Here is a 27013-nt window from a genome sequence, read left to right on the forward strand (position 1 = left end):
CAGCTCATCTCTTCAAAGCACCTTTGAAAGAACTGACTGTCTCAAATACTTGCTTTTAAGAAAGAGTTTCATGACCAGGTTCGAACTGCTAGGAAAAGAAAGCCATTTTTCCGTATAAGTTTTAATAACCTGTTTAAATTTGTCTGTGTTCTAAGCAAAATGATCAAATACGTGACATGAATAGTGAAAGAAGGAATTGAAAACAAGAGATCACACATTAATGAGAGTCTATTCTCCAAAGCATCAAAAGTCTAGAATGAAAAAAAAAAAAAAGTTAACTCCTAAATAGTTAAAGACACATGCAGACACCTTTCACATAGAAAGAATGAATTTGAACAATTTATTTCAGTATGACACAACCAGGGGGCATATTTTCAGTTCTAATTACCCCCAGTATGGAAATTTAAATTCAGTGAAATTAAATAGTGTTTCTGGAATAGGAAAGTTTTAAACTCATTTGAAGCTGTGTGGGAAACACATACTTCCCTTGATTGAGTTAAGAGAAAATGTTATGTGAAAATGAAGGAAGCTTTAAAGTGTAGTGTGGGGGTCACCATAAAAGTCTTTCCCGGGGAAATCTTAAATATCACCCTGAAGTTCTGAAAGTGATATCAGCAATTATTTTTATAGTGAGAAAAATAATCATTGAGGTCCTTAAAGAGAAGGTTCCTATTGTATCTCTCGGGATTCCGAGGAAGGGAAGTGTGCATTCTGTTCATGGCCTTGAACAGGGCAGTAGAAAACTCATTACAGCTTCGTTTTCAGTTCTCCATCATTCTCGACCTGAGGACTTCTGTGCACATCTGTGTGCTCGCTTTCCTTCTCTGTGAGCATCATCTCCACATGATCAGTTACTGGAGAGTTGATGTCCCCGGGGAACTGGAATTTCCTCATAAGTCTTAGAATGAAGAAGGCAGGCAGATAGCTTGATCCTCTTAGAGCTGCAGGCAATCCAAGGTAAATGCTCCTATTGAAAACAACTAACCTGTATTAAATCTCAATGTGTTAAGTGAGAGCAAAATTTTTATATTCTTACAGATCATTTATTTTTCCAAGAAAAGTGTCCAGTGATAATTATGTCCATGCATTGATTATAATCTATTTTGTGTGTTAAAATGTCAAAAAAAAACACCATGAAACTTTAGACACGCCTTCTTCATGTTGGTGATGGTTCGTTTCTATTATCAGCCTGATGGTACTTAGGATCATGGTACGAATACATCTCTAGGTGTGTCTATGAAGGTGCCTTGAGAAAGATTTAGCTAACACTGAATTCCATCCATGAATGTGGGCACCATCGACTGGGCTTCCAGCACTAAGTGCTTTCTGAAAGAATGTTCAACATGATCAGCTTCCTCAAACTTAGCCACCATGCCTCATATGCCATTACCATGGACACTGCCACCATGCCTTCCTACACTGCCATGGTAACCTGCTTTCTGAAATACTGAGCCAAAAATTTTTAAATATGGTTAAAGAAACGCCTCTCTGGTTTGCTCAAATTTTGACCACACATATAGAAAGCATCATAAAGTCACTTTTCACGTTGTCTCTTCTCACCGTCCATACACTGCTACAGCAATAGATTTCTGTGGTACTAAAATCTTTGTACGTCTAAAATAAGTTCTATTGGTCATTTCTATGTATTAGCAGATTCAATTTGTTAGTTTTCATATATACTTTTGCATGTAAAATAATTAATTTGACAGATAATTATTTTATTATTTTAATTATGTATACAGATGTGATCTCTCTGTAAGTCTGTGTTCATGAGTCATGGAAGTTACTTCCTTCCACCTGGGACTTGGAATAAGAGGAAGTTGTGAGCTTCCCAGTGGGGGGTATAAGAACTGAACTCATGTCCTCTGCGAGATCAATACGTGTTCTTATCCTCCGACCCATCTCTTTACCCACTAATTCTTTTCATTTGAGAAGACAGCCCAGTTTATGTATGAGAACTATACAAGCTTCCTGAAGTTAGTTAAGTAATCTCCCCTTTTCCAATTTAAAAAAATAACTTGCATACTATTAAAGCATCTGATCTTTGGATATTTAATAAGATATTCCTTAAGGTTTCTGGATTTAATGGGCTTAGAAAATATGTACTTTTGACATATTCACATTTCTAAATAACTATAAAAGTATTCCTTTCTGTTCTCAATATATTTATAGTAAAATCTGGTGTAATGGTTAGTGTTGTCAGCCTCAAGCTATGTGCAATCTTCTGGGAAGGAAGTTTCAGTGAAGGTGTGTGTGGATTACATTGGTCCTGTGACCATGTTGGTGGGACATTATTGTTTTGACTAGATCAACAGAGGTAGGAAGACCCAGCCCAGGGTTGGCTGTTCCATTCCTTAGTCCTAAAATCCTGAACTACATTCAAATAGAGAAAATGGAGCATGGTCTTGGTGGTTCACATTTTAATCCCAGATTTTAAAAATCATTATATATATATGTATATATATATATATATACATATATATATAATGATTGTAGCTACTTCTACAGAAAGTATAGATTCTTAAAACTTCAGATGTAACAGTCTAGAAAGACAATAATTTTTCCAAATAGATACCATATTAACAAATAGTTTATTTTCCTGACACTATTATAAAAGATCCTGTCAAAACCAATTTAAGGAAGAATAGTTGATTTGCTCATAATTTTGGGATATGGTCCACCATTCTGGGGATGTCAAGGCAACTGGAAGTTTCGCACATGTATATACGCTGACAGAAGTTGTTGAGTACTTTATGATTGGTACACCAGGCTGAGAATGTTATCTCCAAAAAACAGTTTCTCTGTGGGCTTCTTTGAAAATCGAGCCTGAGAGGTCAAGCAAGCTAACAACAGACAGAGTCTGTTTCAAGGTCAAACGGGCATGACACTGTGGGTGGAGCAACTGGGAACACACCTTTCTTTCAGTTCGCTGTTAATAACAGCTGCCTGCTTAGCGCCCAGAGTGATGGGAACCGTGTAAGTAACTGCTTGTAGTAAACGCTTTGAGATCAAGTAGCAGCATTAAGCCACATACTACTGGACGCATCCAAACTTAAATAGTGTTCTCCCTGATCCTTCAGTACTTGAGGGTGATGGCTTCCGTTATTTCTGTGTATGGCAACCTCCTTTCCCCGTGACACACTCTCAGTGGGTTTCTACCACTCTACTGAGTCACGTTGTGTTCATGAGGCAGCTAACCATAAGTGTAGTGGCGCATCTATGTGTTTCCAGAGATTAGACCATCAGACAAATTTACATAACATGTCCCTTTTCAATACAGCCCCTAGCTACAGCACCTGGAAATTTTTGTTAAGCTGCATGGTACTACACAGATTTGGGGTTCTGTTGTGGTTTGCCCTGAAGTTATCTGTATTTTGATGCTAATTCCACTGCCCCCAGGATAGCTGCCTAGTCACTACTCAGGAATCAGGTGACTTCACCAGAACCTTCTCCCCATTGAATCTGTAAAGTACAGGTGAGGGGCAGGAACAGGATAGAAGGAGGCCTGCCATTGGAGGAGAAGGAAGGTGGGCGGGAGAGAAGTTTGAAGGAAGAGGAGGAACTAGGGAGAAGGAGAGAGACAAGTGAGGGGGAGAGGGAGAGAAGCCATGGCAGATGATGTTAAGATTCTGCTCTGTGTATTTACAGGTTGTTATTAATGTTCTCAAGGGATGGATGGTACCGGGCTTTGTATGTTTAAGTGGGCAATTATATCTTATCAGTTGGATCTAAGATTACTGTGTTGTGTGTTCTTTTATGTGATGGTTTGAGTGTAGGAAAGTGTGCAGCGGCAGGAGACAATGGGCTGCCGCAGAGTTGGGATGTGATTCCGCCAAGATATCTAGCAGATATCTTGGGGCACCGCGGTGCAGACCTAGTGGGGTAAAAGACAATTATACCATTTTATTTTTATATTTTTACAACAACAGGGTTCTCATCAAGTTAGGCCACAACATGCAACTTTCTAGGAGCTAGAACGTCAGAATACACGCTGCCTAAATGTTCTGGGACTCTGTCACCCCAACCCCTGCAGAAGGACGTCCCTCTCTCAGTCCATAGATATGGGGTGGTAGGAACTGAAAGACTGTGTTCCAACAGACAGCATCGCTATCCTAGGTATCTGGATTTGGCTGTCTTGTTTAGATCTAGAATTTTGTCATACTAGCTAAGCTCAATATGGAACTCTCTCCTGGTAATCCAGGGCCTGATCCCTTTCTGAGGTATTTCTAAAGCTTTTGAAGGGTTCTTGGGGAAACCCACTCAGGCATATATACCAAGTACTTTAGAAATAATTGGCAAATATTAAAATATATAAATAAGAATGTTATACCATCTATGTGTGCTTTGAAAATGAAGCCATATGTAACCTTATTACTCAAAAATTATTAGATATGAGTAGGGAAATTTTATACTACAAAAGTTGGTCTCAAAAGGTTATCTTTACCTGAAGCTATTTATTTCATACGTCCTGCATGCCCCAGGCTCACCGCATTTCTGAGTTCCCCAATGTAAACAGGTTCTGTCTATCAAAACTCCAAAGTAAATGGGTGCCAGAATGCCACCTGCAGTGAAGACAGAAAAAGGCAGAACATAACAAATCCAAAACAAAATATAACCAAAGAAAAAGCTCACTGACAGGAATAAAGAAAAAAAACAGATATGTTATCTGGAAAAGTAGTTCAATTCTACTGTTTAAAAAAAAAGAAAATATATAACAAATTATGAATCACATGTTCTAAACTTATTTTAGGAATTGTAAGTTAATGCAAATTTTTGGATCACAACAAATGACATATATAAAATGCTAAGAAACAATTCGTGGAGTTCATAATTATAAGCCTCATGTATTTTCCAAAATGTTTTCTATTGGTTTTCTGCACACCCAACTAGCAAAACCATTTCCTTCTCACTTTATTCTTGAATCTTCTAAAATATGAAAGGTAAGATCAAGTTTAGTTAAGGTCTTTAAAGAAGAAAGAAAACAGTTTTCACCTCTGCCATTACTTCATCCTCAGACAAATTACAAGTAGCTAGTTTCACATACAGAAGCCTGTAAATTGCAGTTCAGTGTAAAGTGGGCAGAGAACACCTATGTTAAATTTGCTGCAAGGTCATAAGAACTTCCTGGATATGAACAGTTGGGATGTTGCAGATCCAGGAACAAGTTATCTTTCCGCCCTTACTGACCATTCCTTGCCCCATCCCTGTCTCAGATTATATATATATATATATATATATATATATATATATATATATATATATATATATATGTATACATATATATATATATATATATATTATCTGTTTGATTATCCCAGGAAGCTTTTGGGATGTACCGGCTTAGGAGGTCACTACTTTCCACCCACCCAAACACTAAGAATGCCATCAGATAACATCTGAGCCTAGAGCAGAGAATTACCTGCTTTGCTGTCATCAACCTACCTGATGTTCCTACAGATATATATGTTTGAGAAGTACCTTGTTCATGGATTCCTTTTTTCTCTAAGTATAAACAACATAAAACTGTCTTCCTGCTGGAACATATTTGGATGACCATATCATGGTCACTCGTGGTTGATTCTAGAATAAACTCTTATTCCCTTTTAAGGTACGAGTTGCATTTTGTGTTGACAAGATAGTTGTATCTTCTTATTCAGGGGAAATTAATTAGCTAACTAAGGACTTAATATCGATCTGACAAGTTGGGAATTTCTTCATACCCAATATTCTCATGCAAAATGCCTGTAGTCCAATTCCAAGTGACTTTTCTTCAGACTTCATACACCTGAAAAATGCACACATAGATAAATAAAAGTTCATTGTGTACATCTATACCTGTGCTAGCATTCTTCCAATGACAGTGGCAGCTCATGATTCTAATGGTTAGTCTTCCCATCCTGAAGTGAGAATGATTTAGCTCTACCTTTGTGAAGTCCACACAGAAGGAGAGTAAGGACTTCGGAAAGCTGGTCTCTGACCTCCCCACATCTAAAGCGGGGCTAAGCACTTAGATGCATGGTTTCCTGGTGACTATGGCAACTACTATGCCACCCCACTATAATGGACACAAAACTATGAAACCACAAACCGTATACAAATTTCTTCCCTTAAGTTGTTTGCCAGGCATTTTCTCATTTTGATAAAAATAATCTAACAGATGTCATATAAAAACTCAAAGGATGGTAAATGCAGTCCCACAATAAACAGAGAAAGGATCCACTGAGCATGCAATGACCTGAGGAAACTACTTTGTTATATGGATTTAAAATTTTTAAACATTTGTCTTTCCTATGCTGTCTGTGAAAGTAGACCTGAGATAGCTTTGAAAACTACACTCAAAGTGAAAACTGTAAAGGCTAAAAACTGAAAAATATTCTGATAAACTAGGAATATGGAAGCCCTTTTTAACGTGCCCTTTTCACACCAAATACATCATTAGACAAGGAAATCATAATATGTATAACTGTTGAGATTTTGTACTGGAGGTGATTCCATAAAAGAATTTAAGAAAAGCCCCAGCCTAAAAGAATAAAGAAAGCCTCCAAACCGTACTAATGTGTTTTCTCTCATTTACATTGCAAACATCAAATTCAGCAGAAAAGATCATAGAAATGTGAGAAAAATAATTTGAATACACTTTACCCTCACTACATCATGAAATCACACATTAGGGGCTACAGGATGGCTCAGTAGGTAAAGGTCCTTGCCACGAAATTTGACAAATTGAGTTCAGTACCTAAAAACCCAAGTGGTGCAAAACAAACCAATTCCTAGGAGATGTGTTGTCACCTCAATAGGCGTGTCATAGCTTGCAAATGCACACAAACATTCATACACACACATGTGCACACATACATGCACATACACCTACACATGAGCACACATGCACATGCACAGTAAATACTTTAAATAATAATACATTAAAACATCAGTTAGTGATGTTTTCACACCCAATTGAAGAGTCAACGTTAGAAAGTAGAATAATTGAGGCACTGAGTGGCGAGTGGAAGTGAGGACAGTCGTGGAACAAACATGAGAGTCACCAGAGCATGTTTGAAGATTCGAACACAGAGTTCAGCTGCTCCTACGTTCTTCCCCTCTGAACATTCTCCTCAATAAGGAGAAGTCATCCTTGTCAACAAAAGCAGGCAGGTTTGGAACTGAGGCATCTGGAGTAGCCACATCACCTCAATCTGCCTGGCATGTGATCGGAGTGACAGATGTCACAGACAAATGTCCCTCACTTGCATGAATGACTCTTAAGAACTAGCAACACTTGGTGCATTTTCCTGTCCATGTACTGATGAGATGAGACAAGGCGTATATACCACATTTCCATTGGGTGAATATAAATGTAACACCTTACAATGGAAAATAAATAAATAAGGACATATATGTAGCCTATTCCAGCAAGAGTATATGAGGGGTAGAAGGAGGGGAAAGAACAAATAAAGGGGAGGGAAGGAAAGGGTGAGCAGATAGGAGAGAGGAGGAGAGAGGGAGAGAGAGGAGAGAAGGGAAGAGGACACTGGGAAGGAGGAGAGGAGAGGGGTGGGTAAGAATGGAGAGGGGAGGAAAAAGAGGGGACAGGAGGAGAGGAGAGGGGAGGAGAGGAGAGGGGAGAAGAGGAGAGGGGAGAGGAGGGGAGGAAAGGGGAGGTGAGGAGAGAGGCAGGAAGAGAGGGAAGGAAGCAGAAGCTATGGAGAAGGAAAGGAGAAAGAGATTTGGTAAAGGAGGAGAATGGGGTGCAGAGGGAATGTGGGCAAGGGATCGGAAAAGCAGGGGAAAGGGAGAAGTGATAAATGTGGTCCAGTCTATGAGGATACAATGTACCACACATAAATGAATTACACATCATGGTGAACTCGACTTGTTTCTGAATTCCAATGACAGGAAAAGGCAGCTTGAACTGCTTTCCCATTGTTGGTGGATGTGAGGTTTGCTAGACTGGAAAGGACGCCTGCTAAGAAAATAAAGTTTGAAACTTCACAGTTTGGCTCTGCAGCTACCTCATTTTATGTTTAAGAGCTGAGAATATATTACCGCATCCACAGCCCTCCTTGTTTAATAATATATGTTACTGCAGGAATGTACTTCCTTGTCAGAGAGAATCTATTCTTTCATTCCTGTATTTTGCTAAAGACAGATTGGGCTCAGGAGACCTGGACCCTTTTATGCAGAGTTTCCCATTCTGCCAGTCAGTTAGCTGAGCCATAGGAAATGAGTGCTATTCAACCCATTCCAACACTCACCTTCAAAAACAAGATGTCTTTCATTTGCGTTTACTATGTAAGGGACAGAAATAGAAAAGGGCAGGAAGGAGAACTCCACCAAAGAGTAACTTATTGTCAAATTCAGCAACGCTTAGTATAAAAGTCTTCATAAAAGTATCTTAGAGCTTTGATGTTCTAGGAACCAATTCAAAGGGACTTTCTGGGGGGGGGGGGAATGAAACCTTAATAAATGACAAAACAAAATCTAAGTGACATCAGTGGCATGTCTCAGGTTGTAAAAGGCTTGATGACCTGAATTCAGTCCCCAGGACCTAGAAGCATATATAAAATATTAAAATTAAAAGGTGGCATTCATCTATAATTCCTACATCACCACAGTGAAATAAGGAAACAGATGTTCTTACAACCAAAGGCCAGGTATGCTGGTGTACACAGGCAGCACGAGAGAAGAAATACCAAGAGAGACCCTGCCTCAAATAGAAGGTGAAAGGAGAGGACAGATTTCCCAACATTTTGTTCTGTCCTCACTGTGTCTTATAGGCATACAGGACACACACACACACACACACACACACACACACACACACACACACACCTTATACTTGCATATGCACACACTATGAAAAAGAAAAGATAGATAAAGATGTTACTTTTTACCTCAGAAAAATCATGTACCCAGGTATGAGTGATAATGAGTAGAAGAAGGAACAAAACACCGTTATGATTAAGAAGTACTGTAGCTTGTTGGCACAATCAGGACCCTTGTTACACAGCCCGAGGACTGCAGACGAGTTTCCTGATGACTGAATGCAGCTGCAATCCTGAAGCACCTGTCAAAAAAACCAATGTCCCATTTAAGGAAGAAGAATATTGGGCTTAAAACGTTAGTTTTGTTTGTTTGTTTGGTTGGTTGGTTTTGTTTTGTTTTGTAGGATCAAAATGGAGTGTTGGGGTCAGTGATATGACTCAGAGAAAGAACACTCATCTAGTTTAAATGTGGACCCAAGTTTGGGCACAAACACCATTAAATAGAAAATACTAAATGAATAAAATTGAGGCTTCTGTTCATCTTCATTTCCATCACCTTTTATTGTTGTTGTTGTTTGTTTTATTTTTCTTTGTATTTCAGAATTGAGTCATAAAATATAAAGAGCCAAAGAGGTCAGGGACACCACAAGAACACCTACAGAGTCAACTAATCTTGGCCCGTACGGGCTGAGATTGAACTGCTAACCAAAAAGCATGAGCGGAATGACCAAGCCCTCTGCACATATGTAACGGTTGTGCAGCTGGGTATTCATATGGGACTCCTAAAGCAGCAACAGAGGATGCATCTGACTACATCGCCTGCCTTTACCCCCTTCCCCCTAACCGGGCTGCCTTGTCTACCTCAATACAAGATGCTCCTAGTCTTATTGCACATGGAGATGCCAAGGCTGGTTGATATCTAGGAGAGGCCTCCCCTTTTCTGAGGAAAGGGACAGGAGGGATGAATTTGGGGAGGATATAAGAGGTGGGCACTGAGAGGAGGAGGAGAGGAAACTGCAACTGGGATGTAAATAAATGCCTTAATAAAAATATATACAGAGAAGTAGGGTTTTTAGATATTATTTATTTTCTAAATACATGGAATAAATTTACAAAAATTCAATTATCCTTAATGTACACTGTATTTTTATATTTACTTGGCTAGTTATATTTTCTTGCAGATGTGTGTGTGTGTGTGTGTGTGTGTGTCTGTGAATGTGTATATGTTTAAGTATCTATGTATGGAAGTCATGGAATAAGTTATGGAATTTTCTTCTCTTCTTATACAACATGGGTCCCGGCATATAATTCTGGTCATAAAGCTTAATGTCTTTAAGCAAATGTCTTTAAGCACTGAGTCAACTTTAGAGTCTTCACAGTGTTTTTCTGATTTTTTGTAACAGGATTTTTCTGCATAGCCTTCCTTACTGTCCTGGAACTCACTTTGTAGACCAGGCTGGTCTCAAACTCTCAGATCCTCCTGCCTCTGCTTTCTAGATGCTGGGATTAAAGGACTAAGTCATCACCATCTGGCAATTTCTTTAAAAGTAAATAAATATGGCTTTATATTATTTTTGACACTAGTACTAAGTGCTAAAACAAAATGTATTTCAGAATACTAATAGAATAATTAGTTGCTTATTAAAAAAATAAAACAAGGTCATATTGCCAAGAGAAGGTTTATCTAAAAAATAAAGTCCTTCAGTCTCTGCTCCACACTTTGTCTCCATAATTCCTTCCTTGAGTATTTTGCTCCCCCTTCTAAGAAGGACTGAAGCATCCATGCCTTGGTCTTCCTTCTTGAGCTTCGAGAGACTGAAGGAAAGGCCATCCAGAGACTGCCACACATGGGTATCCATCCCACATGCAGTCATCAAACCCAATCACTATTTGGGATGCCAAGAGGTGCATGCTGACAGGAGCCTGATATAGCTGTCTCCTGAGAGGCTCTGCCAGAGCCTGACAAATACAGAGGCAGATGCTTGCAGCCAACCATTGGACTGAGAACCGGGTCCCCAATGGAAGAGTTAGAGAAAGAACTGAGGTAACTGAGGTTGTTTGCAACCCATAGGAAGAACAACAGTATTAGCCAACCAGATCCCCAGAGCTCTGAAGAGGTAAACCAACAACAAAAGAGTACACATGGAGGGACCCATGGCTCCAGCTACATATGAATCAGAGGAAGGCCTTGTTGGACATCAATGGAAGGAGAGGCCTTTGGTCTAGGGAAGGCTCGATGCCCTAGTGGAGGGAAATGCCAGGGCGGGGAGGTGGGAATGGGTGGGTGGATGGGTAGGTGAGCACCCTCATAGAAGCAGGAGGAGGGAAGATGGAACAGGGGATTTCCAGAGGAGAAACCAGGAAAGCAAATGACATTTAAAATGTAAATAAAGAAAATATCCAATAAGAATCGAAGAGAAATTATTCCTCTTGGTAAAAAGGGGAATTTATGCCATTGAGTAGCATTCAAGCCAAATCTATAAATGTCCTCAGGAGCTCAGATCCTGAGATGTATGAGCGGGGAAGAGAGATCATTATGAGTAAGCAGTCATCCCCTTATACTAGTCTAAAATCCAATACTGAGCCAACCAAATACTCTGAAAACAGAAGAGTTGTCCCACTGGGTCATATTCAGGGTGGAGAATATCTAGTCTCTCCATCTCCATAATCAGAAAACAGATAAAAATACTTCAGAGAGATATGTGGCCTCGGGAACAAGGGTAAGGAAAAACATATCTTCTCTGCTTTGTGGATCCTATATATGTTGAATATTTAGTTCCTTTGTGTATGTGTTGTGTGTTTTGTGTGTGTGTGTGTGTGTATCTATGTGTTTGTGCATCTGTGTATATTTATACAAGAGAGTATGTGTATGTGTGTATTTATTTGTGTATACATTCATATGTGTATATATGTGTACTTATGTATGTATGTATGTATGTATGTGTGTCTATGTGCATGAGATAGATTGAGAGAGAGAAGAGAGATGGACAGAAAATGAGAAAGATAGAGAGAGAATTACAAGAGGGACTAGAAAGAAAAGTGATAACAGAAAAAGAAAATGGAATTAGGGATGTTTAGTGGATATGGATATGGTCAAAATATATGATATACCTGAAAGATATCACATTATGAAACTTGTGTATAATGAATGCATATCAATAAAACCTTTAAGGGGCAGCAAGATGGCTCAGGATGCAAAGATACATGTCTCCGAGACTGATATGAACTGATTTTCACAAGAGCCGACATGGCAAAAAGAGAGAATCAAGTCCAAGTTGCCCTCAGACCTCCAAAACACAGAATTGCATATATTCACCTACCAAGAGAAAGAGAGAGAGAGGAAGACAGAGAGGCAAATGGAGTACGGGGAGATGCACACATCCACATAAATACAAGGAATAAATTTAAAAGAGTTTGTAAAAGAAATTAAAAAAATAAAGTCAACATTTTTCATTGTTCTATTTGCAGGTCTGATTAAGACTCAAATATTATATTTCATTTTGATTACCAGCCAACTTATTATATTATATATTATAACATGCTGACATCAAGGAAAATTTGTGACTCTTTATCATACTAAACTGTCATGGTGAGGTTGGAGGAGACGTAGCAGTCAGTAACATCCTGCACATGCAGGAGACCCTGAGTTCTCATCGCAGCACACATGTGAACAATGTGTGCAAGAGGATCTGGATCTGAAGGTGGGAACAGGTGACTCCATGGGGTTCACTTGCTGGGCAACCTAACAGAACCAGAGGACGCCAGACCAGTGAGATGCTGTCTCAGAAGAAAAAGTACATGGTCCAACATGTGCACAGGTACCTGCACACACACACACACACACACACACACACACACACACACACACACTCACACACACACTAACTAAATTAATTAATAATAATAAAATAGTTGACAAAAAGCTCATGATATGAAAAGTTTTCTGTCAACCTCAACTACACAGCAAGTCTGAGGTCATCCTGGGATTCATGAAACCCTATCTCAACAAAGGAAAAATTCAATCCTGAGTAATTTAAAGTTTTAACTTTAATGTTGACTTATGTGCATGCTTCTGTATCTATGTGTATACGTGGGTGCCTGAGGAAGGCAGAGGACAGTCAAATGGTCTGGAGCTGTCTCGTGTGGGTGCTGGGAACCAAGCACGTCTTCTGAAAGAGCAAAAGGTGCCCTTTACAGCTGAGCTATCTCTCCAACCCAACCACAGCGTTCTAACCCAAGTCATTTGACTAACGCTGTCTACTGCTTTGCGATTACAAAGCAATGCTCAGACTCTGTCAAGGTTTTCCATAACATCTAAGAATGTTAAGGTCACTTATGTGCATACCAAGAGTTATTCACAAAAAATATTAGCCTATTTCTTCTATTTTAAGCATGACTAATTTTTTTTTCTTTTTAGCAAATGTAGGCTTAGTTCACAGCCCATGTCGATGCAGTACACAAACATCAACCCAGACACTGAAAGGATTCTTACCATGTTGATTCCTGATCCAACTGACTTCTCACAGCCTGCAAGGCAAGGTGTTATGTATGCTAGGCCATTGTCTCCACACACTGGATCCCATGTTTTTGTTAAGCAGCTGCACCTTGTGTTGCAGTCGGCCAGGACCGTATTCTCCATATCAAAAGACTGCTGAATTCTGAAATGGTTTACAATAATGTCTTAGATGCAAACCCACACAAGCACTTTATTCTCTTCTTCCCTTCATCCCAGCATGCACTTGGATGCACGAAACCGAGGGAGAAGGGGTGGATGAATAGAGGAAGGAAGGCAGGGAGAGAGGGCAGGGGTAAGGGAGAGAGAGGAACAGAGAGAGAGAGAGAGAGAGAGAGAGAGAGAGAGAGAGAGAGATTTCATTTTCTTTCCCAGAACAGAAACAGGAATCATACAAATATCAATGTGTCATTGTATAATTATAAAAAAACTAAAATGCTGTCTTTTACCCCCACTTGGTCTACACCACAGTGCCCCAAGATATCTGCTAGATATCTTAAGTCTCAGTCAGCAAGGCCTCTCACCCGCTTTGCTCCATCCGATATCACACTGCCGAAGGCCTCTCTCTGAGCCTGGCAGCAATCTTTCTACCTATCTAGTTCCCAAGGCAGGTTTCCATGCCAGAAACACACATCCCAACTCTGTGGCAGCCCAGACTAGCCACTGCATGCTCTCTTAAATCTGCACATGAAAGAACACACAACACAATAACCTTTGATCCAATAGATAAAATATAATTGCCCACCTAAACATACAAAGGCCTGTATACATCCATCCCTTAAGAACATCCATAACAACCTGTAAAGGTACAGCGTGAAATCTTAAGTCAGCTTCCATATTGTCCCACCACGGCTTCTCTCTCTCTCCCCCTCTTCCGTTCCTGTCTCCTCCTCTTCTTCAAACTTTTCTCCTGCCCATCCTTCCTTCTCGTCCAATGACAGGCCTCATTCTATCTTGTGCCTGCCTCACCTGTGACATCATCCCATATCAATGTTTGGTATCTGTGTTAGTTTTTTAGCACACAAATTATCTATCTTCTCTACTGGTCCCATGACTGCTTTTTTTCAATTACTTCAGAAACAAACCTTAAGTGCCTGCCTACTCTGTGGAAAGTAATGTGCTGTCAGAGTTAAAATAAAGTAGGCTTATCTCTCATTAATCTTCATGATGGGAAATATTGAAAGAGGGTTGGTTGTCTTAAACAAAATCTGCAATTTCCACTTAGTAGAGAGACGCTACATTCTGTTCCCAAAACAGAGGGTTTTGACTAACCAGACATGGTCTTCAGAGACAGAAAGTACCCACACTCACAATAGGATTGAAAGACGATGAGATGGACATGGAGAGGCTGAATTCAAATTCTGTCCCTCAAATAAGAGTATGGGGTCAGCATGACTTGAGATGGACTTGGTATGTACAATTCTAATTTGTGATGTTGAAGCCATTTTCTGTATTCTCAATAATGTCCCCTGAGTTTCAATTTCTACATTTTCAACAAGAATGGAAAACTTCTTATCTTAAAGGAGAGTCAAATCGGATGATATATGTTAGTTACAATTTTACTTCTGAAGTTATTCATGTCTTTCTATTTGTAAGAATTTTTAAACAAATTTTACTTCTAACCTCTATCTCTCTTCCGTGTGTGTGTGTGTGTGTGTGTGTGTGTGTGTGTGAACATGCACTTGTGCATAGACACACATGTACAACAGCATGTATGTGGACATCAGAATCTAACCTTCTATCTTGTTAGAGACAGAATCTCATGTTGTCACTGATGAAAATGCCAGACTAGCAGGTCCAGGAACTTCTGGGTGTTTTTCTACCTAGGCTATTCAGCTCACAGTAGGAGTGCTGCTATTACACATAGCCAACCGGGACAAGCTTTCCACAGCTCTGGGCCCCTGACCTGAGGACTGCCTGCATGGCTAGCAAGCGTTTTACATCTGCATTGTCTCCTCACTCCTTTGAAGGGAATCTCCAAGTGTGTGCTTTATTTCATTTTAATGGATTGGTTGATTATACAACTGTGTCCTAAACTAAGTTTTTAACTAAGTCCAGTGTAGAGAATCATGAAGGATTGCAGTCTGTACGGTCAACTTTCACAGATATCTCTTTATGGTAGAGTAAAATACATGCATAATTTAGTCTACAAAGCCTAGGTTATTTTTTGCTCTCACACTTTAAAGCAGACTAGGAAATCACCATGGTAACTCCATATATAAATACAGAATCATAAATTTAGTCACTGGTGGTCCCCATACATCTTTACTAAGCGTATAATGTATATGGGCTGGTACAGGATTAATGGGTGGAAGGAAGCTACAAGATAACCATGGATAATTACCCTTAAGTTGTGATAAAATTACCTGCTCATATAACCTATGGAGAAAATGGACTAGCATGTGTAAAAATATTATGATATTCATAAAGAAACAACATACCCTTCATAAGAAGTAGTTAAGCCAGCAATTGGGACGTTATCACAGGTTAGCATAAAGTTACAGAGGGACAGAAGGCACTCGGACATGCCTAGGCAGTACGATATGAATGCTGCTTTCTTGAGAGTAATCTTGAACTTCTTCATAATAAAGCCACTAATTAAATATCCAACACATACTGAAGGTAAGGTATAAAGACCTACAAATGCAAGTAAAGTAGTATTTATAAAAGATAGCAGAAAAATAAATATTTTATTAATTTGTCCAATACATCTAATACTTAAGAAACTAGTTCAAAAAGGAAATAAAAGAAATGACATTTAGTTCTAATATACAGTGATCATAACTCCTATCCCCTCCCATATTACATAAAAAGAGATTTCCCAATGCCCCTATAAAGTGACTTTGAAAAGACCATTAGCATTTATTTAATCATTTAAAGAAAGTCATAAAAACTGAATAAGCATAACACACAAACACACATACACATATACATGCATATATACATACACACACATACATAAGATATTTGTATATATTAAATATATATTTCTTTCCACTCCTTATATCAGGGATTTGATTCAGATTCAGCTCCAGGTGGTTCTGAAGGTTGCTGCTGTGTGCAGTTATCAAGGGTAGAGCATTTTGTGTAACGTGTGTTGCCCAGCATTCCTCATCCCTGGCTCTCTTTTCACAGCCAAAAATCAAAAGGGAAAAAGAAAAAAGAAAGAAAAGAGAAATCCCTAGCTAAGTTACACTCGCACAACACCAGCCCCGGGCTTGGAAGAACTTAACTAACCTTTGCAGCTCAATGCCCCTGCATTTAACTTTATTCATCTGAGGGTGAGGACAGGGATCTGGACTGTGAGTTGCTGTCTATATGCAGGAGGGTGGGCACAAGATAAGGCAAGAGCCTGTGATTGGGCAGTGGAAGAGGAAGGCAGGCTGAGAGTTTTAGAGACAGAGAGACAGAAGGAAGATGGAGGAAGAGAAAAACTATCCAGATTCTGTGTGGCTTTAAATGGCCACAGGTAGCTATGAATATCTTTAAAGGGATGGACAATTAAAGGACAATGTCTCTTATCTAAGTGGGCAGCTTACATCAATATCAATTGGCTCTGAGTTCATTGTGTGGACGGTTTGTGGGATGAGAATCTACTGATATAAATCTGATTGATAAATTACAGGCCTCTAGAGTTTTGATTTTACCAGCCAGGTTACAGGATTTATGACAGCTAACCACAGGGGGAGGATGGCTCTGAATGTTAACAGAATACTCAGCAAGAGAGCAGCGAGGTCATTACATGGGGCTAGCCATGGCCGTGGTGAGATTGCTGGGGCCAGAGAGTAGCCAGCGCTAGGGTGAGATGGTGCATTACTTATTAATTCACGCAACACTGGACTTTCAGAGAACCCTAGATAATGTGGATGCTAACAGCCTGTGACAGCCAGTTTTTAAGAGCAACTTAGGAACCCTGGGTTTAGTGTACTAAAACGACAGAGAGTTGCTACACACACTCTCTAGATCACCAAGCAACTGAATTGGAAGTACCATGGAGAATTGAAGCCCAGAGCTGAAATCTGAGAGTAAGATTAAGAATCCCAGTGAGCTAACTGCATGCCTCTTTGAATCACCATTTTCCCTGTCTGAAAACTGAACGTCATGAGATGCCTCCCGAGACTTCCATAACTCTAATGATTTCCACTCAAATTGGAAAGAAAACTAGAAGATATTGCTGGACTATTTGTTTCCCTGTCGTGTCTTAATTTCCCTGGATATCGAAAAAGGAAATTTGGTAGAATACCCTAAGAGGTTTTGATTACATTGGGATCTACTAGCCATGTCATTTCACTGTTTATCATGTCCTTGGTATGCTGTTTAAGCGTGTCCTTCTGGGAGGGGAAGTGCTACTAAGCAAACAATGAAACTACATACCCATGAGGAAGATTGCCTCTGAACTGGATTTTCCATAATGATGTTCCAGGTATTTAGGCTTGAAAGTAAAAATACTGACAAATCCATTTACCTGGAGCACACTTGTAAGGACGCAAAGCATGTAAATAGGATTGCAGGAGAGGCTCTTCATGAAAAGAAAGAAATCTGAAACAAGAGAGGATCGGCACCATCAAGTCAACTTGGCCTTGCATTAGGGTGCCCAGTGCTCCCCTAATATGTTCTCACAGATTCTGTGCTGTGACACAAATGTGTTTGATAGATCTTGACCCCTTTGGGGCTAAAGTTCTAGATCATTGTTTCAGTCACATCTAGAAGTTAGTGGCACAACAGGCCATGCACGAACCAGAACATAATTGTGCCACCAAGCAAACCTATAAGGAGATGGGCTCAAGTCTGTGGCCACACTCTATTTTATTTTTCTGTCCCATTCTATTAATGTCCTGATTTCACTAGAGAGTGACTAGTCTGTTCTTTGGAATCAGTAAGGAACTCACTTTGATGATATTTGAGTCCAGACACTGACGCTATCATAAAGATGCAAGAATGGATAAGCTAAAACCTTGGGGATGCTCTAGGAACCAGGCTGTAGCCCAGACAACCTCAGCATCTCTGTAGCACTTCACAGCAGGCCATGCATTAGAAACAACTAATGACAGCTACAAACATCTCAACATGAAAGTCTCGCTATATGGAATGCTGATTCAATTGGCATAGATGGAGCACTTTCCAAGCGACTGAACCAAAAAATATTCCATGTTTAAGAGACTGAAAGTCAAGTTTAGAGCCTTTCTCAAGGAAGTAGACTGAATGAATGTAACTGAACATAACTCAGCTGAAATTTACATTTATTAGTTTCTTTCCTTTTCATGACTTCATATCGAATGCCTCATTTTCCAGTTTTATAGTACACATAATAAATTGCCTGTAATTTCATTGAGAGAAAAGTGTCAAGAAGAAATGATTTAGAAGTAGGGGCAGGACAGTTTAATAAAAGTAAAGGAACTCTAGTGGCAAATCGATCTTTATGAATGAGATGGTTGCAGTCAGTATTCCTGGGAACTTTTGAATTCACCCATGTTTGTGAACATCCCTGTCGGGTCTCCACAGCTTACAGTTATTATGTGTATGCCTTATTCCCTGGTAGGCTCTTTCCTAGCTTTGAACTTTAAGTTGATCTAGCAGATCACAATGTCTCCCAGAATAGTCAGTATTTGCCCTTTTAGGAGAATGCGTAACATGACCATAATTCTGAGAATGTCCAAGCCCATGCGCTGGCTCCCTAGCCACAGACTGTAGTGTTTAAGGCAGACATGTGACTATTCAGTGAACATAGGTTTTGGGGACTGTGTGTGAAGGAGGAAATAGCAATATCACCAATAAAGGGCTCCCCACAGTAGTCTATGAAGAACACACAGTGTCCCCAGAACAACACAGATACCCAGGAATAGAATGCACTCATGCCTTCATTTGATAGGTAAAGCACTGGCCCCTCCCATCTTACAACTACATATTTCAAGTGTTCCAGAGCCCAAGTCACAACCCTGATCTCCTGAGAACACTGCACAGGCTTCAACACACACAGTTGTGACAGTGCAGTTAAGTTTTAAGACCGTGTGTCGTTGAGCACTCCGCGGTCCCACCCTAGCTTCTCACAGAAGCATCTCTACTCTGCATGGCTGCTTAGGAACATTCCAGCTGGTTGTACAACGGTCTGCTCTAAGGGAACGCCTGCCCTGTAAACTACCGCACACCTTCACACACAGAGGACTATGTCACCTGTCATGTTCTTCCTTTCAGCCTTGATTTCAAGGATGCTCACAGCTAAACCTACATTTTTTTTCTTATTAAATAGAGTTTTGACTCTTTATCTTTAGCTTGGATTTCTAGCTATTCGATTTTTTTGTTTTTGTTTTTTGGTTTTTTGTTTTTGTTTTGTTTTTTGTTTTGTTTTTTACTTAGACCAATATTTTCTGTAAAATGGGATTTTTCAGACAGGTGGGAAAATATTTGTTCATTGATTGTGCGTATTGACTTCAATTTTCCATAAGGTCTAATCTAAGGTAAGTAAGGTTCCCTGTCAGATAAGTTATTTTTCAAGTGGTGACTCTGGAAGAAGTTTATCACATCTGAGAAAGGACGGATTAGTAACAAACTCTCTCAACTCGGCACAAGTGACAAACGCCCACTAACCACAGACCCAAATAGACCAGAGTTTAAAGTTTCCCCGTTTGCCTTTTGTGATTCCCCTTTTTTCTTCTTTGGCTTTTTCTCTGTGTTTATCTCCTTCGTCATTTTTAGTTTCATTGGCCATATCCTCTGGTCCTTCCTTTGGGAATGTTTTGGGAAAGAAGAAAAAGGGGATGCTGATCAAGATATTCAATCCTGCACAGACCAAAAAGCCGATCCACCAAGCACCAACACAGCGTGTATCTGTGGGAGTTATGGTCAGGTCATCTGTGAAGAAATACAGATATTGTATTAGCTTACATCATTCTTTCTTGTGTAAACTTTAGAAAATTATTACTCATCATGATTCCATCTGAGCATAAATTTTGTATATCACTCGCTCTTCTTCTTGTTTGGGCCTTGAACTTGTGATCCTCTGCCCCTGCTTCTGAAAAGAAAATTATACAAATTCTAGGTTTAGAAATATAAAATTAAAAGAGTTAGCCCCAAAAGCCACAAACTCAGGGCTAAGCCCTGCCGCCAGGAATAGCAGGCCATAAAGATAAAAAAAAAGGAATGCAGGATCCAGCCCAGGCTATCGAGGACTGACCCATAAACCATCCACAGACGTCCCCCCAGCTTACTCAGAGTCATACTTTAACCAGATGTCCTCCAGACCCTGATAAGCCCCTACTTGTGCTTTTCAGCCATTGTGTCCTGCAGAGAACACTCCAAGAAACCGGGCAGCCCAAGCCTAACCAGAGGTGTTTCAAATACAAATGCTCCATCAGTTTTGACAAACGTTTAAAAATAATGAGGACCTGAAGACCCTACCCTTCTCCTGATTTAGTAGCTCTGTTCCAGGAACCAGGGGGCCATAAAACCTTCTGGCGTCCCCTTATCTCCTGGAGCCATAAAACAATCTTGTAACTTGTGGTACATTCCCCTTTGACATCCCCCATCCCCTGGTGCTCACAGCCTCTGCCTTTAAATACTCTTTTTCCCAGCCTCTCGGGGTTGACACCTCTGTCTCCTGCGTGGGATATGTGTCGGCCCGGAGATCTCTGTAATAGGTCTCCGTAATAAACCTCGCCTTTGCTTATTACATCCAAAATGGTCTCTCTGTGTCTGGGGTCCGCGATTTCCCAAGACTTGAGTAAGGGTCTCTCTGCGTGGGATCTTTCACTTCTAAGTGCTGGGATTACTGGCATCTCCAACCCCACTGGAATAATTCAGACCTTTAGAAAAAGTGTCTGAGGCTGATTAATTGAGCAAAGTTAAAACTAAGTATGAAGGGGTTCTGGAGTGTTATGTGGAGAAGTATTTAAAACTACATTTCAAAAAGACTTAAACAACAGTTGAGACACATTTTAGCAGCTACATTTAACCTGATGTAGTCATGTCTCAAAACACCATGGTGGATGAGGAAGGAGGCTAGAGTGACAGTTAAGCCACTTAAGAGTTATTGTTGATCTTACAGAGGTCCTGAGTTCTATTCCCAGAACCCACATGAAAACTCACAAATTTTGTAACTCTGATTTTAGGAAATCTGACACCCTCTTCTGACATAGCAGGCACCAACATCCACAGGGAACAGAGAGGGAGGGAGAGAGAGAGAGAGAGAGAGAGAGAGAGAGAGAGAGAGAGAGAGAGAGAGAGAGAGAGAATACATGTTATCCAATTGTGGAGAGCTTTGGGGGGCCACTTGGCAGGAATTTGACATTGGACCAGGAAAGGGAAGTAAGTTCAGGGAGGAATCTGGTTTCAGGCTAGAACAAAAAAGTAGGCTTCAGGCAAGACTATGACTTGGGGCTAGGATAGGGAAGTAGGCTCAGATATCTTGGTCATCCCGAGAAGCCCTTAGAAACAGTGATCCTGGAACTTTGGTTATTGTCTTGCTTGTTCCTTAACTGACCTCATTACTTCCATGTAATTAAAATGGTATAAAAGCAGATTGGGAAAAAAAATAAACCTGCCTCAGTCTCAGAACTGGCTGGGGTCACGCTACACTGCTGTCTAATTGTCTTTTACTTTTTAATCCTTGCTCCTGCCCTGGAGAACCTGTTGACTGACTGAGTGGTTTGGTCATCCAATTATTATTTTCATTTTGTGTATTCATTAAAAATTAATTTTATCTAGCAGTATGTGGTGATATATTTCCCAGTAGTAAATGAGTATTTTCACTTGTCATATGAAACCTTTATAACTTGTTACTCATCATAGAACCAAAAGATATTTTCTTACCCATATTGTCTGACTTATTGAATTAAAAAAAAGCCTATGCAAGCAAAATTTTAAAACCAATAGCATGGCTGAAATATGGTAGGGGAATGAAAAATTTTGAATCAGATTGTGGCATTTCACCCTCACCTCTGCTGCCTTTAGGTCTGCCACCATCTGTAAGTGGTGACAATTTGCTTAGCTGAGGATCAAAAGAGACATTGGAATAGCATTCCAGAGTATTCTCTCACACTCTGGGGACTGGACTGTCTAGATCAAATTCAGTGTGTTACCTGTATTCACAGACCCCATGTCTACATAAATGGTTGCACAGAAAGATCCCAACCAAATTGCAGCTATTGGGCCAGTTATCTTTCCAACTTCTAAAATCCCTGCAAGCAAACAAAGACAAGTCATAATGTAATCATATTTCTTCCACTTAGTTTATAGATCATCAAATCCAAAAGACTAGGCAAGTGCTCTACCAATGAGCTACATACCTTACTACCTCAGATATTCTTATACATTCAACATATACAGAAATTAAGCCTGGTATATATGTGGCATGCACACACACACACACACACACACACACACACACACACACACACACACACACTTGTTTTAATATAGGATGTTCCTCAGAACCCCATCTCTTACAGGCTTGTTTCCCAGGGGGCAACATGGAGTATGATGGAACACTTCCCCTTATTACATTTGCTTCCCAGTCAAAAGATGAATGGTTTTACCTCGTGTACATTTCCACCATAATAAGTTTCCTCATGACATCCCTCCAAACCACACAGTCCAGTGAAATAGACCCAAAGCCCTAAAGATGTGAGCCAAATGAATCCTTTTCTTTCACAAGCCATTAACTCAGATATTTATTAAAGTGAAAGGAAGATGGCTGACACAGACACTTCATTACTTGAAGCGACATTTCAAATTTTCTTTTATCCTGAATTAAATGCAAAGGCTGAACTACCACAGACAGTCCCCTCAAAGCCAGGATGTGAACAAGGTCCTTTGATGCTTCCAGAGCCATGTTTTCAGAGGTTCTCTGTGATGGTTAGCGTTCACTGTCAACTTGACACAGCCTAGAATTACCTGAGAGGAAAGTCTTAATGAAGTACTCTCCACACCGTGTCAACGTTGTTTTTGTTCCCTCAGATGTAGGGATGCAAGACTTTCTTTCTCATCACTCAATGGCTGGTTCAGTTCAGTTGTTATGCCTCTTTACGCCTCCTCAGGCTGACTTATTCAAACAAGCTTCTCTTGGCTTCTGATTGAATTACTCTCCCAGGCCTCAAACCAATTCAGGTAATATGTTCTTGTTGTTTGTGGTTTTTTTAATTAAATATTTTATTTATTTATGTCCTAAATGTTGACCATGATCCTGGTGTCCCCCCCCCCACACGCAGAGTTTTTTGCCCTTCCCCTTCCCTTTTGCATCTGTGACCCCACAGCATCCTCCTACCTTGGGGCATGAAGTCTCTTCAGGATTAGGCACATCCTCTCCTACTGAGGCCAGACAAGGCAGCCCTCCTCTACATGTGTGCTGAGGGCCTCAAACCAGTCCTGGAAGCTTCCACTATCCCAGGTCACAGATTTCCTAGAGATTGCCCCCACCCTGCAGGGTCAGCAGCTGCAGATTTCCATTCATTCTCCTAGCTCTCTGGGCACCCTCTCCTGTGTCTCCTCACACTTTATCCTGCCCCCCTATTGCCCTCCCCCCACCCCTCTCACCAAGGTCTCTCCCTACCTCTGCCTTCCATGACTACTTTGTTCCCTCTTCTCTGCAGGATTTAAGCATCCTTGCTTAGGTCTTCCCATCCTGTTTAATTTCGTTAGGTCTGTGGGGCTGTATCACAGGTATTCTGTACTTTTTGGCTAATATCCACTTATCAATAAGTACATACCATGCATATCCTTTTGGGTAAGGGTTGGCTCACTCAGGATAATATTTTCTAGTTCCGTTCATTTGACTGCAAAATTCAGGATGTCCTCAGTTTTCATAGCTGACTAAAATTCCATTGTATAAATGAAATACATTCTCTGTATAAATTCTTTGATTCAGGGACATCGGGATTGCTTAAAGTTTCTGGTTGTTATGAATAAGGTTTTATGAACATAATAGAACATGTGTCCTTTGGTTGAAAGTCTATTTTATTAGATATTGTAATGGCTACTCCAGCTTGTTTCTTGGAACCGTTGGGTTGGAAATCATTTTTCCAGTCCTTCATGCTGAATTAGTATCTATCTTTGTTGCTGATGTATGTTTCTATACACAGCAGAATAATGGATCCTGTTTATACATCCAGTCCGTTCAGCCTGTGTCTTTTTATTGGTGAATTGAGTCCATTGATTTTAAGAGATATTAATGACCAATGATTGTTAGTTCCTGTTATTTTGCTGTTGGAGATGGTACTATGTGTGTATGATTTTCTTGGGTTTGTTGTGAGATGAACTTCTTGTGTTTTCTTTGGTATAGTTAACCCTCCTTGTGTTGGAGTTTTCTTTGTAGTATCCTCTGTGAGGCTGGATTAGTAAAAAGATACATTTTAAATTTGGTTTTGTCATGGAATATATTGGTTTATCCACCTATGATGATTGAGAGTTTTGCTGAGTATAGTAGTCTAGACTGGCTTCTGTGGTCTCTTGTGGTCTGAAAGACAATTTCCAGGATCTTCTAGCTTTTGGAGTCTCTGTTGGAAAGTTTGGTGTAATTCTGATAAGTTTGCCTTTGTTTCCTGGCCTTTTTCTCCTTGTAGCTTTTAATATTCTGTCTTTGTTCTATACATTTATTGTTTTGATTATTATATGGCTGGAGGATTTTCATTTTTGGTCCAACTTATTTACTGTTCTCTACTCTTCTTGTGCTTTTATGGCCATCTCTTTCTTTAGGTTAAGGAAGTTTTCTTCTATGATTTTGTTGAAGATGTTTTCTAGCCCTTTGAATTGGAAATCTTCACTCTTCTATTCCTATTTTTCTTATGTTTGATCTTTTCATTGTATCTCAAATTCCATGAGTAGTTTGGTTTAGGAACATTTTATACTTGCCATTTTCTTTAATTGATGTATCAATTTCCTTTATGCTACCTTCTACACTTGAGATTCTCTCTTCTCTCTCTTGTATTCTATTGGTGAGGCTTGTGTCTACAGTTCCTGTTCTCTTTACTGGGTTTTTCACCTCCAGGATTTCCTCTATTTTTGTTTCTTTATTGCTTCTGAGATGCCAAATCTTTTACATTCAGACTCCATTTTCGAGAACCTGACCTAAATTTTAACTCAGGTAAACTAACAGTCTGATACCTAGCATTAGTTTCCAAGTTGCCCCACAACAAAACTTGACCCTAGCTCCAGTTTCTAGGCTAATCCCCAACAAGTCCAGTGTCTCCAGGTTATTCCCCCCAACAAACCTATACCCCCAGGTTACAAGCCTAACCCCTGCCTTATGAACACCAATGCAGAGGGGAGCAGAAGTTAAGTTTATGTTATGACTCTCGGCACCAGCCAGTAATGTTAAAGACCACAGTAGCTTTCCATTTCTATGCTTGCACATTTACTCCCCAGATGCTGCTTACTATAAAGCCTTGCCCCGATAGACATTCAGGGCTTCCCTACCACCAAAACTGTCATGCATGACAGTGGTGTGTTGGGGCTGGGGGTTCAGGAAATAAGAGAGCTCTCCAAAAGTGAGAAGCAGCTTGATGAAGAAGCTTATCTGGACCTACCATTGAATTCCCCCATTGAGCGATCTTATGACCTGCAGTGTTGTAGTACTTTGCTTATCCTCAGGAAACCATAAAGCATCCAATCAATAATTGATTTCTATCCTCCTGATGATGACTCTCATACTTACCAATGTAAAAGGGAGAGTTTTCTGATTTGGCAAAGTCTTCTATGTAGGAAATACCCAAAGGCATGATGGGAGTTTCACCAATTCCACGTATAATGTTTCCTACCAGTACATATATCCACATTAATGATTTCATTTCTTTCACACACTCTGCATTAAAACAAGAGAAAACCACATGAGTATTTGATGGTCAGGTATGACTGACAATTAATAAATATTTATAAGCATATTTTATGTCAATGTTTCATTATAGCAAGTGAAAACAAAACTAGACCAATCACATAGAATGTATTATATTGCTAAATCTATCTTTCTAACTCATTTTTCCTTGTGGGACTAAATATATAATGTTGGTTGAGTAAGAAAGGATTCTTCATAAGTATATTCAAACTCAGAAGGAAGAATATCCTTGGTTATTAACATCTCCATTTGCTGAAGAGGGAAATAAATTGTGTTCATTTGTCTTACATGTCTACTAAACCCAGTGTCATAGTAAAACCCTTCATAAAAGAACATTCTGGGTCTGAGTCTCTGAACTGAAAGCAATGAGAAGCAGGAGTCAACCTGCTGGGTCTTGTGTTGGCTTTAAGGTCTGTGTTCGGTTCTCCATACACAAGAAGCTGTTTGAGGACAAGTTGCTTGTAGGTGAAATTGTTGTTTCATATTCGTATCTGTGGGGACACAGGAAAGGTTGACTGTGAGGAGTTGAATACAATAACATCTGCAGATTATTGAGTCCTGCTTCCCTAAAAACAGAGCATCCAGAGCCAGTAAAGACATTTCCACAGCAGTCAGTCTAATCATCATGAATCCTATGGTGTGGCCAGTATGAGGATGCAACATGGAAAACCCTTGCTGCAGAAGACTGATGAGGTGAGTTCAATGGCTGAAAACCACATGAAGCAGAAAGGTGAAAAGAGAAATGACCCCATTATATAGTCGTGTGATCTCCCCATGTGTACACACACACACATACACACACACAAACAAACATTGTATACCTCATAAATAAAAAAATAGATGATAGATATATAGAGAGATGATAGATATATGATAGAGAGATAGATGATTGATAGACAGACAGATAGATGATAGATA

General features: G+C 39.9%; 1 protein-coding gene across 7 annotated transcripts in view; it reads right to left on the reverse strand.

Moving 5' to 3' along the window:
* Positions 1-313: 313 nt before the first annotated feature.
* Positions 314-27013, reverse strand: part of Slco1a6 (solute carrier organic anion transporter family, member 1a6) — a 45095-nt gene continuing 18395 nt past the window's right edge. For 3 of the 7 annotated variants that reach the window (XM_087659501.1, XM_087659504.1, XM_087659507.1), the window contains 11 exons: positions 26480-26586; positions 25919-26065; positions 22350-22448; positions 19861-20124; positions 17650-17814; positions 15717-15912; positions 13255-13420; positions 8892-9064; positions 5721-5785; positions 4445-4562; positions 327-967 (listed from right to left, as the gene is read on the reverse strand). In XM_087659501.1, the coding sequence (XP_087515627.1) occupies positions 748-967; positions 4445-4562; positions 5721-5785; positions 8892-9064; positions 13255-13420; positions 15717-15912; positions 17650-17814; positions 19861-20124; positions 22350-22448; positions 25919-26065; positions 26480-26586 (1720 nt within the window). In that variant the 3' untranslated portion in view covers positions 327-747. Of the gene's footprint in view, positions 968-4444; positions 4563-5720; positions 5786-8891; positions 9065-13254; positions 13421-15716; positions 15913-17649; positions 17815-19860; positions 20125-22349; positions 22449-25918; positions 26066-26479; positions 26587-27013 lie in introns of all 7 variants that reach the window. The other 4 variants (XM_087659502.1, XM_087659505.1, NM_130736.1 and 1 more) reach the window with 3 other exon arrangements.

This window comes from Rattus norvegicus, chromosome 4 (assembly GCF_021556685.1).
Source record: "Rattus norvegicus strain SHRSP/BbbUtx chromosome 4, alternate assembly SHRSP_T2T, whole genome shotgun sequence".
NCBI lineage: Eukaryota > Metazoa > Chordata > Mammalia > Rodentia > Muridae > Rattus > Rattus norvegicus.